The sequence below is a fragment of the Podarcis liolepis genome (genome assembly GCF_965112155.1).
Source record: "Podarcis liolepis genome assembly, chromosome: Z".
Lineage (NCBI taxonomy): Eukaryota > Metazoa > Chordata > Lepidosauria > Squamata > Lacertidae > Podarcis > Podarcis liolepis.
In genome coordinates this window covers 8,170,236-8,190,228 of record NC_139570.1, presented here as the reverse complement: position 1 = coordinate 8,190,228, position 19,993 = coordinate 8,170,236, and the positions used below count along the sequence as shown (strand labels likewise).

At 42.5% G+C, this 19,993-nt stretch overlaps 1 protein-coding gene across 11 annotated transcripts in view; it reads right to left on the bottom strand.

The window, feature by feature from the left end:
• Positions 1–556: 556 nt before the first annotated feature.
• The window catches only part of AFF2 (ALF transcription elongation factor 2), a 399,262-nt gene continuing 379,825 nt past the window's right edge, over positions 557–19,993 (bottom strand). For 6 of the 11 annotated variants that reach the window (XM_083486218.1, XM_083486217.1, XM_083486219.1 and 3 more), the window contains 7 exons: positions 16,220–16,356; positions 12,783–12,971; positions 12,110–12,181; positions 10,641–10,734; positions 8,821–8,870; positions 3,813–4,027; positions 557–1,092 (listed from right to left, as the gene is read on the bottom strand). In XM_083486218.1, coding sequence (XP_083342344.1) covers positions 971–1,092; positions 3,813–4,027; positions 8,821–8,870; positions 10,641–10,734; positions 12,110–12,181; positions 12,783–12,971; positions 16,220–16,356 — 879 coding nt within the window. In that variant the 3' untranslated portion in view covers positions 557–970. The remainder of the gene's footprint in view (positions 1,093–3,812; positions 4,028–8,820; positions 8,871–10,640; positions 10,735–12,109; positions 12,182–12,782; positions 12,972–16,219; positions 16,357–19,993) is intronic. The other 5 variants (XM_083486223.1, XM_083486221.1, XM_083486220.1 and 2 more) reach the window with 1 other exon arrangement.

Here is a 19,993-nt window from a genome sequence, read left to right as displayed (position 1 = left end):
TGTCATCATGCTTGTCTCTAAATGTATGGAACCCATACATTCCACTGGTCCCCTTCTCCATAACCTTGTCCCAGCAGCAGCCAAAAGTATGCACCCATATTGATCCTTGGTCATCCTATGGGCTGGTGGAGAAATAAATGGTCCAGGTAGGAAGCCATACATCCAGTTCCTCCCAGACGCCCCCCCCCCCATTCATGATATCTAGATAAGCCATACAGGCAGCCAGATACCCTTCAGTTGAAAATATAACCGCATAGTCTAAAATGGATGTTAAACCTGCATTGTGCTGCAATGTTAAAATTTCAAATCAATTAAACATAATTGCTTGGGCATTAATAGAAATATCTCCCCAAGTCCACTGTGATCTCATGGTGTGTGTGTGTGTGTGTGTGTGTGTGTGTGTGTGTGTGTGTGTGTGTGTAACTCTGTATAAGGCATTTCATGTTTTGGTTCTTGAGGACTGATTTTAGCAATGACTTTTGGCCGAAAACTGGAACCAGGACTAAACTGAACAGCTCTCAGTCTGCATCCAAAGGGAAATACTGAATTGCATGGGTTGAACTGCTACACGTTTATTTTTGTTTAGATTCAAGACATTTTCACAAAAATGTATATATCTTCAACAAAGTGCAATACTGCAGGGAACTGCCCATTCCATAAAGCACGTTATGGAAGGCAAGAGTGGCAGAATTCAAGAGATGCAAGGCAAAAATAATAATAAAAAAGAGGAAGAATCCATACTGATTAAACCAGAACAAACAAATACCCTGCTCAGCATCTATATTTTCAATTTATAGTGAATTCCACTTCTAACAGATAATTTTGTTTTGTTTTAAAGAAGGCAAAAAAGGCCAAAAAAAAATCAAATCTCTATGAATACAGTCCCAGAAAAGAGTGGCTTTCCATCGGTGATCACCTGTGTGCCGGTGGAGGTAACAGGATGGAGCTGTGATGGACAGGATGGCAGTGACTACGACAAGTGTGCTTCAATGCGAAGCCAATGGAGTCCTTGCCGAACGTAACGGACCAGGTGGGTCATACTGCTGTGTTGCGATAATGGAGCTATCACCAAGTCCAGCTCTGTGAAGAACTCTGCAAAATAAAAATAAGGAAGTGAACTCCTATCTGGGATAACTGAACAAATGCATTCACAAAGTATTATGATTATTTATTAAATCTGTATTCCAGATTTAATTCCCTTCCTCCAAAGATCACAGGGCAGTTTACAACATAATACAAAAGGAGAATACAAAATCCATGACAAAACAAAACAACAACAACACACACACCAATGTTAGCTGTGTCCATTAACTTTAACAGGTCTCCTCTGAGTAGGCTAGCATCAATGCTTTTTTTCCAGAGTATCAGCCATGATTTGCAGAACTGAGTGGGTTACATTTTTAAAGAGTCAAGAGATGGGGCTTATTAGAGTAACAAAGGTGGCTTGTTACAAAATATGCAATTTGAGATTTTCAGCAGCTGATTATTTCTGCACTTAGCTTTAGGAATAATAATAATAGCTGGTTATGGTTTCTCTCTACTGGCTGAGCACCTGAGCTGCTTTGACTCAATTCCAAGCAGAATTGCTTGCAGGGGAAGAGAACGTGGTGATCTTTTAACATTCAGAGCATGAGGTAGAAAACAAAAACATATGTACAACCAATATATAACAACAACAAACAAACAAATAAATAATAATAGTACCAAGGAAACAAATAAAAGGTAAAACAAGTTATGCAGTTGACTAGGAAGTTGCGATTCTCACATTCCTCCCCTCATTTCTGACCTGCCATTTGAATCACCACATGTAAGCATATATGCAATCTCATGTTGCTTTGCTTAGCACAGTGGGAGGGTGTGACTGCTCTTTGCTTGCCTCCTGGTCCAGCCACTACAGGCTGGTGCAAATGCACCAGTGGAACCAAGCCAGCTCTGTTGTCTGTGTGTTTATTCTGTGCCAATCTCCTGTCACCTCTCCCTTCAGGTAAGCTGCTGTGATGCCTTTGGCAGCAGACCAGGTAAGCGCTTGCCCTTCTTCCCCAGCAGCTGCCCCTCTTAGCATAAGTCAGCCTTCCTCAACCAGATGCCTTTCAGATGCTTTGGAATGCTGTTGCCATCAGGCCCAGCCAAAATATCTAGAAGGAACCAAGTTGAGGAACACTAGCACAGATGCACTGGGAATCTACATTAGTTTGCTGGAACAAATAAATTCTATTGGTTTTTAGGGAGCCTCAAAAATGCAGAAGGGGATTAACTACCCATCGTGATTTGTTATCATTCCAAAATTGTCTGAACCATTTCCAACCTGGTTTGAATGACACAACATAGTAAACCACAGCCAATGTATGAATGGTTACAAGGTGTAACCTGGGTTGACTCCCACCTTTTGCCACACACAGACGCACACACACACACAAACAGCTTGCAAAAATATGTGCCCTGAAATGCAGGTGAATTGCAGCAATGACTTTAAAAAATAAATATATTGCAAGCTGCTGTGGAAATGTGGCAGACCAAATACTAAAATTAGAAAAAACGAGAAGCTGAAATTGGCTGATCCACCTTCCGTATGAGAGAGTGAACCTGGGACCTCCTTTAGGCAAAGGTTGTGCTCTATCACTGAGTTACAGTCGGTTGCTGCTTTCCAAGTCCAAACATCAGTCTTGCTCCTGCAGCTCCCTTCAAAGAAGCATCAGCCATCCATTTTTCCTCTCACCTACGCTTGTCAGTGTCAACAACGGTGAAGAGTCTGCTTTAATCTGAATCCACTAGATGAGTCATGGACTCAAGGCAAACAGAATGACCTGGCTTTCAGCAAATTTGTCATAAGAGGCAGCTCCACATGAACACCATTAGTGTTGTAGATGCAATGTCCGCCCCTCCCCCCCACAAAAATTGACTTTTAAGCAAGCTGGAAAAGGCCAAAGCTGAGATATCATTCACAGTCTCAAATGTGGACCTCATTTGCTCAGCTCCCACTTGTCGGTACTTGGAACTCAGCATTCACACAGCTCAGCTGTACCTAATTATGTTTGTCAGAAGAGTCCTTCAAATGTCACTTTCGCATTTTGTTCCCTACTAAAAAATAAATGTATAGAGCACCAATTATGGATAACCAACTTTAGTCATACTCAGTCTGTTGAAATCAATGAACTTACTCAGTGTTATTTTTATGGGAAAAGGTGCCAGAACTAACTACAAATGTTCCCCTTGTTCTCTTATAATGGCAATGGCGCCCACCTGAGAGGTGCTCAGTTCTGGCTGATAGAAAGCCCTGGGCTTACTTAAGTCCATTTCTTTCAGTGGGTCTACTTTGACTATGGTCACCTGCACAACATTCTTGAAAGGTGGTACAGGCAACTCTCAGCTTAAGTTATGTTCTGGATACAGCGAGTAAAGTCAAGATTGTGTATAGTCAAAACACATTGGATTCAATGGTGCGTGAGAGTGCCAAAGTCTCCCCCCCCCCGACATCCACCCCCTTTAAATTTTTTAAGATATTTTTTTTTTGCCGCGTGTAAAGCTGAATGTGAGTAGGTTACCTGTGCATAAGTTGAAAGCTACCTTTACAGAAATGTATTAAATAGAAATAGGTAGGGGGCCCACCAGATGGTGCCTTTTCTACAGCCCCCCCAACTTGGAAGTGGTTCTCATGAGGACTAGAAACATCCTTTCATTTAAACAAAAGAGAGGGAAGTGGAATTTCTCTGGTTCCTGCATATAGGGCCTAGGGAAAGAATGTAATAAGCAACCACCACCAGAGACATTCACATTCTTTAGATCAGAGAAATCATGGAAACAGTGTGAGGCACCTTTGTTTTCTCTTGCCAGCTTGTCAGCCATGTCCCAGTGCTCATAGCTTCGCAGGATGTTGTTGGTGATGTTGACGTGGCTGGCCGCCATTTGGTGGATGCGCTGGGGAATGCTTACGTTCCCTGACGAGGAAGATCCTGAAGCACCCATGGCGTTCCCAACTGAGCCAATGGGCGATGGGCTCAGAGACACGGGAGATGGTGTTCCTGTGCTCCTGGGAAAAGGAAAAGAGAATGAGGTTCCACCTTACGGGAAATTTCCTAGTTGTTGATGGGCAGAGTTTGCTGAAATGCTTTGTTTTAGGTAGTGCAAACTGGTCTATTGAGACAAATGAAGCACCTCTGTCCCACCAGTCTGCCTTCAGCCACTTTAAACTTGCCTGCCTTCTTCCTTGAAAAGGGGGTGGCCTTGGCTATCAGCTTCCCCCTCCTTAGTTTTCAGTGCTGCCCCTTGTAGAACTCAGCAGAAAGGAGGATGTGGACATAATTACTGGCTCTGGCACTACCTACTGTTAGGCTCCCACCCTTCTGTCCCCACCAGTCTCAGGAGAGAACCAGCCACCACCGGAATTAAGAAAGGGAGGAGAATCAAACATACACCAGAGAGGTATATTGGATCACACCTGTAAGAAGCTTTATGAAAGGGGCTGGAGGTGAATGGATGCGCTTCCAGCCCTTTGAAGGAAACATATGCCAAGGCCCTTGCAGGATGCCGGCCAGCCAGCTGAACAAGGCAGTTCACAACACAGATCAAGGAATATGCACTACCAGCGATGGTCTGTACAATCTCTGTGACCAAATATGAATTTGCCTTGTTGCCATGGGAACCTCAGGGAAGATTTCTTCCTCCCCCGCCCCAATGAAAGCAGTGGGGGCTTCCCCACTTTTTGCTTAGCACTCTAGCATGAAACCAACAGCAAAGGAAAGGCAGAATGCAAACAAGCTTTTAGCTGCAGATTCTTCCTGTTGTAAGGAATGGAAGCTGGACTCTTTCAACTCAGGTGGGCTATAGTCTTAACACCCATTCCCTCCCCTGCTTGTTTGTAACAGAGAATGCTAAGCACCTCACCAGACTACAGTTTCAAGCATTCATTGGGATAAGACATGGCAGAAGCTGACATAAGACTAAATTTGTCCATCTAGCCCAGCTATTGCAGGGACAGGGAACTTTTGACCCTTCATATGTTGTGGGACTCCAAGTCCCATCAGCCTCAGCCGACATGGCTGATGGTCAGGGATGATGGGTGTTGTAGTCAGACAACTTCTGGAGGGCTGAAGGATTTCAGGCAAAGTTCCATGGAGAGAATTTTGGTAACTGGGGATGACTGAAAACAACAATATACATACATTTACTTTTTAAAAAACCCTATTCATGCTATGAACACTATTTTTCAGATTGCTCAGTTAAGAAAGAATCAAGTTAATCAAGCCATACAACTCCCAAGACTCTCAACATAAACTCATCATGAGCTGTAAGACTGTGGCTAATTTGCATGTCTTATTAACATCATTACAATGTTTGACAATTAATCTGCTGGTTCCCCCGCCCACAACACCACTGTTAGTATTTGTCTATTATTAAATTTGTCTAATATTAAAAAAAATTAGTTCTTCTCCCCAAAGCCACAGCCTACCTCTCAAAGCTGCTGTATAAGCTGATAGTATTATTACTATTATATTTTTAGAAATTATCCTAGCAATGCACTAACATTATTGTATAATGTTGCAAATGGACAGTTCTAAAGTTATTTATACACAATGAGAAACACCTTTGCTTCATTTTTGTAGGGACAGTACCCCAGTTGCAACTTTAGCTTACCTAGAATTAAACAAACTGGGTATAGATTTTGCATTAAGGTTGCAGGAAAAATGTGTGTGTGTTGTGTGGTGTGTGTGTGTGTGTGTGTGTGTGTGTGTTGGGGGAGTAGGTAGTAACTGCCGCCATTTTGCAGGGAACAGCAGAAATAAATATATTTCATAGCTACAATGATTTTCCAACCTGCTGTTAGAAAACACTCAATGTGCATTATTGGCTTACTATCAAAGTATTTGGTGAATGAACTAGGACTATTTGCTACAAAATCCAGCCCCTCTGCATAGTAAACAATGCACCATTTTGGAAGGCTCCCTAGACAGAAAGGGCCATAGCTCGGTGGAAGAGCATCTGCTTTGCAAACCTAAGTTCCCAAGTTCAGTCCCTTGTATTTCCAGATGGTGCTGGGAGAGTCTCTTGCCCAAAATCCTGCAGAGCAAATGCCAGTCAGTATACAGACAATACTGAGCTGGAAGGACTGATGGTCTGACTCAGCATAAGGCAGCTTCCTATGTCCCTAAAGAGCACTGGGGTAAGCAGAACTAAAAATACTTCTATAGATGCCCTTAAGAACTTCTGTGGCGGCTTGTTTCTATTTGGCACCGATTCATCTGGGCAGTGTTTTACAAGAAGCTGTGCTTTAAGTTACCTACTTAGAGCTAAGCTAATGCTCTCATATGGATTTTCTTCTAATTCTAACACCAGCAATTAGGAAACATCTGCCAGCTGAAAGCCCCACTGTGGGGCCTGCCCTTGCAGTGTTGTGCACTCAAAGAGAGCTCAATAAATTCTGGTTTCTGGGAATACAATTAACACCCTAAACGTAAACATTTGGGGGCATATGCAAAATCCCAAACACCTGTGCAACACAGCCATGACTTCAATACTGTCTACTGTTTATTGTTTGCTTTGGTTTAGATATAATAGGTTTTATTGTCATGGTTTCCCCCAAAATGACTTGGAATTTGGTGCAGATATTGAGAATTTCTGGTTAGAATTCTTCATAGAATTACAATCCCCACATTTCTCTATGACAGGTGTGGAGAACCTTTCCAGCACAGGGACCACATTCCCTAAGAATCATAGAAACCTTGAGTAGGAAGGGACCCCAAGGGACATCTAGTCCAACTCCCTCCAATGCAGGAATCCTTTTGCCCAATGTGGGGCTTGAACCCACAACCCTGAGATAAACAGTCTCATGTGCTATGCTACCAAATGAGCTAAGCAACCTTCTGGGGAATCATCTGCAAACAAAGCATATGTGCTAACACTTAGCTGCAGTTGTCTAGTGCATGGGCGTAGCCAAGGGCGGGGGGGCAGCTGCCACCCCAACAATAGGAATACTTAACTGACCAACCACATCAGTTCTACCCCCCAAAAGTCCTGCCATCCCCAACAAAAATCCTGGCTACACCCATGGTCTAGTGGCAAATTCAGAAGTTCAAGGTCCTGTCATTACAGTTACAGCCACACTCCTTTTAGATTAGACAACTTTCTAAGATTATTCAACAAATATATATATATATATATATATATATATATATATATATATATATATGGGTTACATTGCAACCATCAATGCAGATCTCAGTGTGTTGCCTTTCAGGTAGCTCTGTTATTTTCTGTGCACGTACATGGGCAAATTATTTGGAGTGCTACAATATCTTGAGTGATTTAAGTTGTGTGTTCCGTAAAGTTGCATTCTACTTAACAGAACTTGCGCACCATTCTCTTGAAATGGAAGGCCCCCTGTGTTTTAAGTGTCCCTAAATGCTTAGCTTTGGAGCATGCAGGGGCTAAACAACACCCCTTTGATGTCAACTGGCAGCTCTGCGGCAGAAATAATAATGGGTTTTCAACCCTCTGTGGCCCCAGACCACTTAGCTATGGTCCCTTCTCCACTGTGTCTTCTGCTACACCTTAGTTGTATGCTACTCTGCTTAACCAGGAAAAAGGAAAATCTTTCATATACACAGAAGACCAGCCCACCAATGACTGAAAAATAACAACCAATTCACGCCATATATTAGTTCTTTCTGTTCACAAGCAGCACCTGCCCTGCGCAACCTGTGACTCATGAAATCAAATGGCAAGGAATCAACAAGGCTGGTTAGTGACAACTCTTCCCGTTTCTGTCCCAGCCGGACAACAGAAGAGAAGGCTTTATTAAGCTCCTGGTTGGCAACACCTGATGGGTTATTGGTTCAGTTCAGTTTGGTGGGTCTCAAGGTACAAAGGCCTGGTCCACAGCATGTGCATGAGTTAGAAAGGCAAGCCTGATTGATACTATATTGGTTGCAGATTTGTTACCACACGAAGTTCAATGGGCTACTGTTGGTATATAAAGCCCTTAACAAGTTTGAGACCACTTTACTTGTATGATCTCCTTACTCTGTATGTGCCCACTCAGCCAATTTGCTGAAAGAAATCATTTGTTTAGTGTGGCAGCACTGACACTTTGGAACTCCCTGCCTATTGATATCAGGCGGGCGCCATCACTGTACTCCTTCTGGTGCCTGCTAAAACCATTTCTGTTTAGACAGGTCTACCCAGTTATTTAGAATGTTGGTGCAAATTTTAATCTGTTCTTACGTCTACTGTTACTTTAACTTTTAAAAAATCTTAAATTATTGTTGTCTTTTTAAAAATTGTGTTATCTTTTTGGTAAACCACTTTGTTAAAAAAGCAAAACAATCACCTTCAATTTAGATGTGTATAAATTTTATTAAATAAAATAAAGCTGCTTTAGTTTTAATATAAGGGTCCAGTTAATCGGTTGAATAAGTGCATTCATGTATTCACCACTATTATGCTTCCAGTTTTATTAAACAGCACTTACCATTTATCAATGAAATATTCATTGGCCTTTCATTACTGAACAAATCTTTTTTTGGGGGGGGGGCGGGGCGGGCTGGAATCATTGCCCTGGAGATTAACTATTTTGGCATCCTGGAACACCATGATACTTCCTACTCGATTAACAGCTCTTTTTATGTTCCTCATTTGGCTTTAAAAACTGCGCTGATGAAGAGAGTGGGATCGATCAATCCACACAAGGTTTCTCCTTGTTCTGCATGCCAAACTAACTCATGCAACATTTCATCGTAATATAACTACTTATCTTCATCAACGAATAAAGCCCTCACCCCTCTATCCCATCTAACTGGTCGTTTCCCACAAAGAGAGAATACTCACTTTCCATTTCCTCCCCAGGGAGAAGGGGCCTGTGAAACTTTGGAACAATTCTGTAAGAAAAACAAGTTTAGGGGAAAAAGAGAGAAAGAAACAGGTCTTTGTTCACTCAGCAGCAGACACAAAGGAAGATTTACATTGCATTAATATTGATCAGCGCAAAGGAAGGCATTACCTACTTCAGTAGCAAAGCAGAAGGATATATATATATATATATATATATATATATATATATAACCATACCAGTATAATAATCCCCTTTAAACTAAAAACAAAGGGTGAGGGGGAAACCCGCAGGTTGGATAATTAGTGGGCTCTAACTAGGATGATAAAAGTCAATGAAAGATGCTATATACCAGAACTCCAGAATAAATCAAGCACCTTTTGTGAAGGTGGTTTAATTATCTTTATCTAAAATTCCTTCTGCAAAGGATGTTTTTCACCTTGCAAGGGAAATCAGCAAACTTTACATCAGGACACAAAAGCTCAGGATGATAACTTGAAATGAGGAGAAATTGCATCTCATAATTGAAAAATATTCGTAAACTTGCACTGAAGACTGTGGTCTTGCTTATACTGGTAGGCCTGGGCTTTTTTGGTTCAAGCTGCCAATATCTGCGCATGTGTCCATGTTACAGCGAATACTCGGTATTTAATTATCATTAGAAAATCCATACAAATCTGTGAATGCCCAGATATATTATGAATGTCAGCAGTGGTTGCTTACACACTAGGAAGCTTTAGCATTGCCAAGAGATTGCTATTCTACAGGGAGGCTGGAAATGACATTTAAATGATGTTTCCACATAGCATCAAATTTAGCATATATTTCTCATAGGCCCATGCTTACAATATCTAACTTCAATAATATTTACTCAGAAGGAAGTCCCATTTAGCAAAGGACTTGCAGCTAATTAAAAGGTGGAAGAATTAAAGTAAAGCCACTTTAAGTAAAAGAAAGAAGGGCAAGGAGGAAGCTGAAAACTGATGGGCCAATTGCAGGAAGCAACCTCAATGCTTATCTATGATGAGCTTCAGTGTGTGTGTGTGTGAGAGAGGGAAATTCACTACACCTTGGGGCTGAAAAAAACCATGGTTTAATACTACTACACGAATGAGCAGAAGTTACTCTCAGGCTTGCCTGCTCCACTCCCCCCCCCCCCCGGTGTAGCCTGGAGGATGAAATAATAAGCATTCACTTCCAGAATTTATTGTAACAAGTCAAGAAGATGATATGGTTTATGACCCTGGCTTGTTAAAACCAGAGTATCTCCAGTTCATTTTAAAGCAGGCATCCAACCTCTCCTCATAGCAATGTTGGTGTAGGAGAGGGGAGTGGGAACTGCAAAACCCAAAGTCTCGCTGTTGTTTATGCTCTGTTAGCCAAAACCTCAAAGCAGACTAGTGTTCAAAAACACCATAAGAATTAAGTGGATGAAAATTTTCATTCCAAATAAAGCAGGCAATGTGGATGCAACCACATGTCTTAATTGGCCCATTAGCATTATGTCCTACAACAGGGAGGGGACATAAACCAGTAAATGCTGCAATTCACAAAATTCATATGGGATTGTCAATGTACACACATAAAAATCAATACTGAGGATATTAAATGTAACATGCACAGGTGCTGCAATTGCCCCTCATACTGTTATGGGCTGACATTTACCACATGGGGCTTTTCACATGCTTACAGAAACACCATGGTCAGCTTACATAAATAGTTGCCGTGTGCAAACCAGTTGCCCATCTAGAGTCAACCATGGCTCAACCTGAGGTTTTCTGTGTGGCACTCAGAGTAAGAGAAACAAACTGATGCTTACCTTAAAGTATTCCATAAGAGATCTGGAGTACTTCATAGCATTCTCCCTCTTTAGTTTAAACATTCTCTGGTAGAGAAGGGATAAGCATCGATAGCTGTGTACAAGTTTTTTTTGGGGGGAAAAACACATTTCTTCTGTTTAATGAAATTGCAAACTAAACACAATCCAGTCCAAATTAAGCAGACCCAGAATCATATGTCCTCATTCCCCATCAGACCGTCAGTTGCCCCTACCATGGTGAAGCTGCAATTATCTCACAATAATTTTAATGAGCTTCAAATCTGTAAAACCAAGAAAAATACATGTGCATCGGTCTGAAGTGCAACTGATACGAGTGGGAGAGACTGAGGCTGCAATCCTAACTCCATTAACTTGAGAGTAAGTCCCACTCAATTCAACAGCACTTACTCTTGAATAGACATGTTGGAATTGTGCTGTTAAGTGCGTGCGTAATTCTCATTTCAATAAATGAGGATTCATAGAACCATAGAATTGTAGAGTGGGAAGGCACTCAGGGTCATCTGGTGCAACTCCCTGCAATGCAGGAATCTCAACACACAGTCCCTCATCCAATGTGAAGCCATACCGGACCCTGCTTAGCTTTGCAAATGTGTAAGCAGTTTTATTGATGCATAAGTGCATGGGTTTGGCTGGATCATTTGCTCTACATATCGTTTGCTCTACATATTATCCTTTCTCTCCTACAAGGAGTTCGGGGCAGTGCACATGGCCTTTTGTGACTATCCTCACAACAAGCCTGTGGAGTGTGCGTGTGTGTGTGTGGGGGGGGGGGCACAACAGGAGTACTAATTGAGCTTCATGACTGAGTAAGGATTTGAACCTAGTCTCTCCCCAAGCATAGCTCAGTACTCTAGTCACTTCACCAGCATTTTGTTGCCTCTTTCCCTTTGGGTCCAGTCTTCAACCTCCCTTAGAGTGGGAACCTTTTCCCCTATGAAGGGCTGTTGACTCAAGGCGGGGGGGGGGGCGAGCAACAGCTCAATATTCTCAGTGGAAAGGTTACGTTAAGTAATATGTTTGAAGGTTGAATGTGTAAGTGTATGTCTATTGTCAATGGATAAAACAAACACCATTAGATGTACTATTGGATAAGTGATGGTTATTGTATTTGAATTTGTTTAAAAACCTTATACACACACAGAATGAAATTGTGTAAGAGGCCACGTGAGAAACAAGTTGAGGGCCACATGCAACCCTTGGGACACAGGTTCCTCTCCCCATGGCCACAGGGAGGGAGGGAGGGAGGGAGGGAGGGAGGGAGAGCAAGTTGAGTGGAGGTTGCCTTTCTTTGAACCTGGGCACTGCTCACATGCCTTGTTCACTTTCCTAAACAAGGAGAAGGACCATGGACTCTCCCATTGGGTGAGGACCCTTGGCAGCTGCCCAACAATATCTACCCTGCTGTTATATCTAAGTTGTCTAAACCAGGGCTGAGGAAGACAACTCACCATAGAACTGCCAGTTTCTTGTCTCCATCTGTGGCTGTAGAGCAAGTGAAGTTCTTCAGTCTCAAGGCATACCTTTAGTGGAGAGAGATTTAAGGGGGGAGAGGGGGGAGGAGAAAAAGGAGAAGAGGGATGAAATATTGAGTGTCAGCAAGGATGCTTTGAGAAAAATGAGTGAGTCAAGCGATTGGTCCACCTAGACCTGGAGTGTTCTAATCCCCTTGGGAATTCAAAGGCAGAGATCTTTCCAGGTCTAGGCTCCTCAAGTGCTTTCAAACTTAGGGAGACTAGCATGTGGGCAATGCACTCTCAAACAAAACAACTGTGTGGAGTGCATCACCTGTGACACTGAACTGCAGGAGGGGGCCCCTTGCTGCTCAACTGTTTCCTGTCCTGGCTTGCGAATAATAAAGTTGGGCAATTTCCTTTCCTTCTCCCCCTCCCCTCCTTCCCTGATGAAAGTGTCCCTCACCACCCGCAACATTCCGCACACTTAAGCCTTCTGAAAATCAAATCATCATAGAAAAACCATTGTTCTGTGCCTTAATACAATTTCACAGGTACTTGTGTTAGAGTAAGTAATAGAGTTCAGTGTTGCATAAGGAGGTTTTAAGGTATCCGGGCGGTCTCATTTACAAGGGAGTAATGGAGTGCAGGAGAAATGCACTGCTTTTACCGCACTGGATCACTGCCGCCCCTGTCGTCATCACCATTATGTGCTTCATATATAAAGGACCCTTTTAGTTCAGCGCTTTCTTTCTTCATTTTCTTCCTCCCCTGCCCCTTCTTGTGCTTTACGACAGCTTCTGTCATACTTGGTGGCTCAGGACAAATTAAGGTTTCGTATCCTTTGAGGATGTGCACGCTTAAAAAGGAAGGGATTTAAAGATACAATTAGTCTAAACAGCCTTGGCAGCCGTATTTCTGGCATCCTGAGTCACTGTGATGTGTTGCTCATTCTCACAAATCAATGTCATCTGCGTGCATCTGAGCCTTTGAATAGCTATAATTAGCAAAATGGATTAAAAAAAGAACCCCCAAAGGTCTGCTGGGAGGGAAGACAGCAGGAAGAGACAAGGGACATCACTTGCTTACACTGTATCTTCCAGCTCTGACAAATCCCCCCCCCCCCCCGCTCTCTCTCTCCAGGGCAAAATTGTATGTGAGGGCAACAGACTCATGGCTTTAAAATGTTATGTGCACCAAACATATGAACATAAGGAAGGCTTCTGGATCAGGCCAATGGCCCATCTAGCCCAGCATCTTGTTCTCATGGTGGCGAGCTAGATGCCTATGTGAAGCCTGAGCAAAACAGTACTCTCCCCACTTGTGATTCCCACCCCCTGGCATCCAGAGTGCCACTGCCTTTACTAGTGCAGGTAGGACACAGCCTATGTGGCTCCCTTCCACAGTGGAGAAAAAGGGCAGGTCTACATATCAGAAAAGGTGCACAAGTGGTGCTTGATGCCTCTCTGCCCACAGATTACCTCCCCACACCTGTTTCTCTGAACACTTCCAACAGCTAGGATAGCACCTGGCATTGGAGCTCAGATAATGAAATGCAACATGAAGTGAGGGGGGAAGCTGTGAACAGGGGTGAGGTTCAGCCCATCCAATGGATAGGTCTGGTTTAGTTGTGTTTTAGTATGTGATCATTCTGCTGTCCTGAAACCTCCTTTGTGATCTCCCCTTTCTGTTTAAACCAGAGCTGCACGCAAATACACATTCTGAAATATTTACAAGGCATATTATTTCCCCAAAGATAACAGCTTCTTTTCAAATCCGGTACATTTCTGCTATGTAAACAAATACTCATTCATAATGCAAAGCATGTACTATTTCCTCACTGATACTTCCCTGACATTGAATTCTTTCATGTTATAAATATACGTTTCTAAGGGGAAATCCCACAACTGCTAGGGAAAGTTGGTTCATATGCTGCGTGCACAATGCTTGGTCCTGTACATTTGGGTTGACACCTGACTTTTTAATGGCTTGCATGTGCAGATGAATGGCCATTGCACACACTGCCCCACAGATATCACCTCAAACAATGTATTTCAGTGGAATCAATTCAGATGCCAGCTAGCTTGTCAGGAAGCAACTCTGCTCCCTTAGTCCTTCACATGCTTTGCAGGGGATTCACAAAATCAAAGAATTGCAGAGTTGGTTATACTGCACAACCCTTGTGGTCCCTTTCCAACTCTACAACTCTTTGATTCTAAGGTCAAACCATGGTTTACCCATTGCAAACCATTGCAAACCACATGAGGGGCTCATGTGCCTCCTCCTCTTCTACTGGTTCAAGGTAATCAGGGCTGATATTCCCTTATAGGGCAAGATATAGTGGCTGCAAACCATAGTTTGCCTCCACATCAGCACTGTAGTTCAAAACCAGTCCAAGGTCCTTGATGCAGAATCTACTTGAAATTCAACAGCTAAAATAAAATAATTTCAATCCAGAGAATGGTTATGATCCTCCCTCCTTTGATTTTGGTGCCTATATAAGGCCCAATCTGTAGGGTTGGATTGCTCAGTCTTTCTGGTTTGTGTCAATTTCAAAACTGTTCATCCATCAGTCCATGTTTGCATGGAAATTCTTAAATAAATTCTTAAATAAACATTTTACTACAAAATGCATATTTAAATAGCAGTTTGTCTCAGTGCAGACATTTCAAAACTTTTACACACTTCTATCTTTTACACATTTTGATATGGCTTCAGAGCTGAAGGCTGGACTGTATAATCTGGAGAAGCGTGAAATTCAAAGGGTAACTGCATTCCAATCTGCACATTGGTGTGGGAGGTGCAAATCAGATCTGTTCACATAAAAAAGCGGACTGAACGAAGATTCTCCTCCATCCTTATCTATCCTCTGAGGCCTTTGGATCTGGCCAAACTTTGCCAACCTGGAGCTTTACGGCTACTGTTGCTTATTTTTATATAGATAAAGATCCATAGCTATTTTAAAGTTACGCCCTGAGCTGCCTTAAGCATTATGGAAAAGCAGGCTAGCCATATTTCCTATAAAACAAGTAAATAAATAAATGGCAATAGTTTTAATACCTGCCATGTTTCAGCTGCTATTAAAAAGTGTTCCCATATTAAGTGAGAGTTGTTGCAGCAAAGGAAATTGAATTGAAAACTGCTCTGGGGCAGAACTTATTAACTCCAGGATCTTCAAGGAAATCTCATATTTACCAGCCCATAAATAGAGCTGGGTTAACTGATCAATAGATCTATCTTTATCTCTGTCAAGTTGAATTTAGCCAAAGACTGCTGATCACAACCACTACATGGGAAAGATCCTGCAAACTCCTTTTGAAATGAAGGCGTATAGTCTTTGAAATATAGCATGCACTCTGAATCCAACCCTCTTGGTTGGATTCAGACTAAGGGCTCACCCATGCTTCTGTTTGTACTGTGATTTCTAGACGTCATCCTATTCACTCTGATCACTGATTGCCTTTTTGTAAAGAAGGAAAGTTCCCCTCCCCTGCCAAACCCGTTTGACCCCCATGTAACAGCAACCACTGGAAACTGAAGCTAACAAAATTTTGGCATGCTTCTCTCAGCCAGTAACACACATCTATGCAAGTCAAAAAAAATTGTGTGTATGTGTGCATATACATGCAAAACAGGGGCTGAAAAGCTGAAACGAACTGACAAATTTCATTCTGGAACAATTTTTAACAGCCAAATTACAAACCTCTGGAAAACAGGGTTTATAACAGAGATCCCAGTGGGCTCCCTTTAATGTCTGGAATGATAAAACTATCCCTTTTAAAAGACAAGTGTCACTGCCAAATGGTGAAATTACTATGCTTTACTTCCACCCACTACATTTCAATTTTAATTTTATGAATATTGCAAATTATATAACACACACATTATAACCTCTAACGGGGCTAATTTATAAGAGCAGTGTCCATCAATTATAAATTTTCTGTGACATTAATAAAATGGCAAGAAGAACTAATTATGATGACTTCTGAGATGAAGATGCCTTGGACTAATCATTAATGAGGTCGAAATGATACTTTTAAAAAGCGTAGCAAGTTCTAATTATGAGTGAAATGAGATTATGAGAATGATCACAGGAAAGCCATTAACCTGATGAGTTCCACAGTCTCGGAGTACATAGTGTATGGAGATTTCGCCTCTAATGGATCGCGCTCCATAGCATTGCCGCACTCGATGAAGGAAAGGGCAGCGTCAGCATAATTCACCGCTTTGCCAAACTTCTCCACCTGAAAAGGGGGAAGAAGAAGCACATTCAAGATAATGCCACAGGTTTGACTTCGGGGTAGGCATACACGAACCCAATGGTTCATACATTTTTGTCAAAACCAGAGATGGTGAGCCCTTGTAGTCTTTATAGTCCCACTCCAGCAAAGAAGAGCCACAGCATCTGTAAGTGGCTTAATTGAATGGTTCTAAAGCCATGAACTTCAAATGAAGGATCAAAGTCTTCATTCACAGGTATATCTGCATCAGCTGTACACTTTTCAGCCTTATCCATGCATTCATAAGTGGCCAAAATGAGCACGATAGCTCTGTCACCCTCTTCCACATTGTCCTCTACCAGTTGGAGGGAGACTGTTTGCAGCGGGAAAGCCTCCTCTATTCTTTAACTCCTCCTCCCAAATAGGAAGCAAACAGCAAACCATATCATTTTAACCCCCCCCCCCCAAATCCCCACATTTAAAATATCTGAGAAAAATTTAAAAGTCACGTATCTTCATAGCTGATAATTTTAAGGTTGCCATGAATGGTATTATACCTATCTATGCATAGGTTTTTATTTCTGCTGCTGAAGCAACAGTCAGGTCACAAACCAATGTGAAGCAAAGCCAGGTAAGTACATGAGACACCCAAGGAACATAATGAGGTTGTACTATAGAAATCATTAATCTCCTTCAAGTTGGTGGCAGCATGTTTGGAAACTGCTATGAAATGGAAGACAGTCACCGGATAAGCCCCTGAAAAACAGTATCTTTCGGCCATCAAATGTTTCAGTGAACAGGACCTTTCTTATTTTTAAAATACCTGCTGAAAGTGAATGAGGGAGACAGCCATACTGATCTTTCAGGGTTCTAGAATGCGTGGGGAGCTTCGTTGTGTAGCAGAGGCTCCCTTTGAGTAAAGGGAGTAACTGGAACAGCAACAGTGTGTGAAGCTAGCGTGCATGCACTCCCTTCTCTCTGACATTTACGCCACTTATGACTGCCTGAAGACAGCTTCTGTGTGCAGCTGATGTAGATATACACATGAACAATCATGACTTAACCACCAAGAAAGACTTAATGAAGGGCGGTTTGTTGATTTTGAGCCTCACCTGTGCACCGCCTCCTTCTACATTAGGATCAGTAAAGCCCTGAGGGGAAGCCCTCTTCTGAAGACCCCTCTTATGTAATCCTCTCCTCTCACATTGGGTGGAAATCCCTCACTGGTGCCAATGAAAAATAATGAAGAAGATCAACTGGCCCCGACTTGGTGGAATGCTCTGTCACAAAAGACTAGAGCCCTGTGGGATTTGACATCTTTCCGCAGGGCCTGCAAGACAGAGCTGTTCCACCAGGCCTTTGGTTTGGACTCAGTCTGACCCTTATGTTTCCCTCCCCTTATGGTTTCGATCTATGGGGTACTTTTAAAATGAGGCTGCATTTTAAATTGCATTTTAACCTGTATTTTAAATTGTCCCCCCCTATTATGTTTTTATTGTAATTTTATTGGTGTTAGCTGCCCTGAGCCTGGCTCTGGCCGGGGAGGGTGGGGTATAAATAAAATTTTTTTTTATTATTATTATTATTATTATTATTATTATTATTATTATTATTATTAAATTTCCCTCAAGACGAGGGGAGGAAAGTGTTAAAATCCCTCTGTGCATGTTCTGTTCCCATTATTTATCAACCACCCAAAACGGATGCAATTTGCACTGATTTTTATATAAAAAAATACAACCCTCCCAATGCTAAATGCAATGATGACTCTAATGTCATACCTAGTTTGTCAGAAAGGTGACAGCTACTTGAGGTGACTTGATTGGACATGGAGATAACAAACTGCAGGCAAATCCAGGAAAATAAAAGTGGGCATGTGATGAGGGCCCTGGCAAGAATAACAGGAGGCTCAGGGATGGGGTAAAAAAATAGGGTCAAATATAGGTTGTTCCTTCGCCATGATGGATACGTGAGAGGTCTGTGATGGTCATGTGAGGCTGCTGTCAAGTTGTTAAATGGTGCTTGTCTCTGCATTCCAGTCAGAGCATAGGGGATATTCAGCAACACCATGTGATGGGAAAGAGCTTCCTTCAGGCAGCAGCATGATGCACGGTGCCTTTTTGCATTAGTGCTGCATGAGAAACAGACTAAATTCTGCCAGACGCAGATAAAGGTAGCAAGTTGAAAGGCTCATCAACATGCTGAGCAAATTGGGCAGTAGGGAGTGGAGCACAGGGTTGGGTAGGGTGGGGTGAACAAACTGGCATGGTGTGCAGAAGCGGCCATGAGCCATTGCCTCCAACTGTTTGCTAGTGGGCTCCAAGGGGTACACAAATGTTCAAGCTCCTTTAAAGGTCAACTGGCCATGGTAAGGTGCTTTTGGAAATATTCATCAATGGATAGCTATGTTTATGAGCATGCTCGCCATAGTCTGGCATCAGCAAATCAGCTCGGGTCCCCATCGTAGAACAGGCCCTTCAAGAAGTATGAATATGAGTTCAGTGATGAGCACAGGGCACAGTCCAAATTCTGAATTACGCCAGGAGCGGATCAAGGGAGGGAATGCAGCCAAGTGAGAGAGTGCCTTCTTTGCATGCAGAGAAACCCGGTTTCTACCCAAGGCACCTCCTTCCCAAGCTACAAAGGCAGCAGAGGCCAAGACCCTAGTACTTCAGTACTGTTATGTACTGAAGTTCTCACCCTGGGCCAGCAGGGGGATACTGTAGATAGTTATGCAAATGAAGGATCGAAAGTGATGTTCAGTGATTGGATAGTTTGTATGCAAATGAAGGATCGAAAGTGACGTTCAGTGATTGGATAGTTTTAGAAAGTTATTACAGTAACAAGGTATTGGAGCTCTATATAAGCAGGCTGACTGAGGCCTTCACTTCAGTTCTGTTCCAGCTTGCAAATAAAGAGCTGCTTTGGAAGAATCACTGTGTCGTCTGATATGTTCACCCACAACTTAACAGTTACTACCAGCCAGAATAAATGCTGCACAAACAGGCTACACCTGCAATGTCCTCTTAAAGTACTTTTACACCATTCTCAACAGTAATCATAGGTTCCCCCAAATAATCCTGGAACTGTAGGTGCAGAGGCTTGCTAGCAGAACCCCATTCCCCTTGCAGAGTTCCCTGGGAAGAGGGACTGGTGATAAGTCATGCCCACATCTGATCCACTGTACAGGGCTCAGTAACAGGACAACAAGCCTTCTAATATTTCCAGCTCTTTCAACAAGCTTTCCAAGTGAATATTGTTATCCCAGTTGGTATCAGTTCTGGACAGGAGGCTCTGGTCCCTTGGTCAGTTTTCCTCACTATGGTTAGATATACAGTACTGTCTTATTTAAATTACAGTAATTATTTCAAAATCTGCATCTATATGCATACATTAGCATATTCAACAAGGGCGAATCTGTGTCCTTGTTAGTGCTCTAGCTTTGGAGAGAGGTGCATTTTCCATGGGGGGTGGGCACTGCCTAAATGGCCGCCCTGCAATTGATTGGTAAATCCAACTTTGAACGGCCTGATTGCTGCCACTTGGCCAGAAGACATTATCTGGGAACACCCTGTGTTACTGTAGATGATGTGCATATTCTGCTAATTAATGGTGCTCTGCGCCAATAATTAGAGTAATTAATTGCACACTTTAATACACC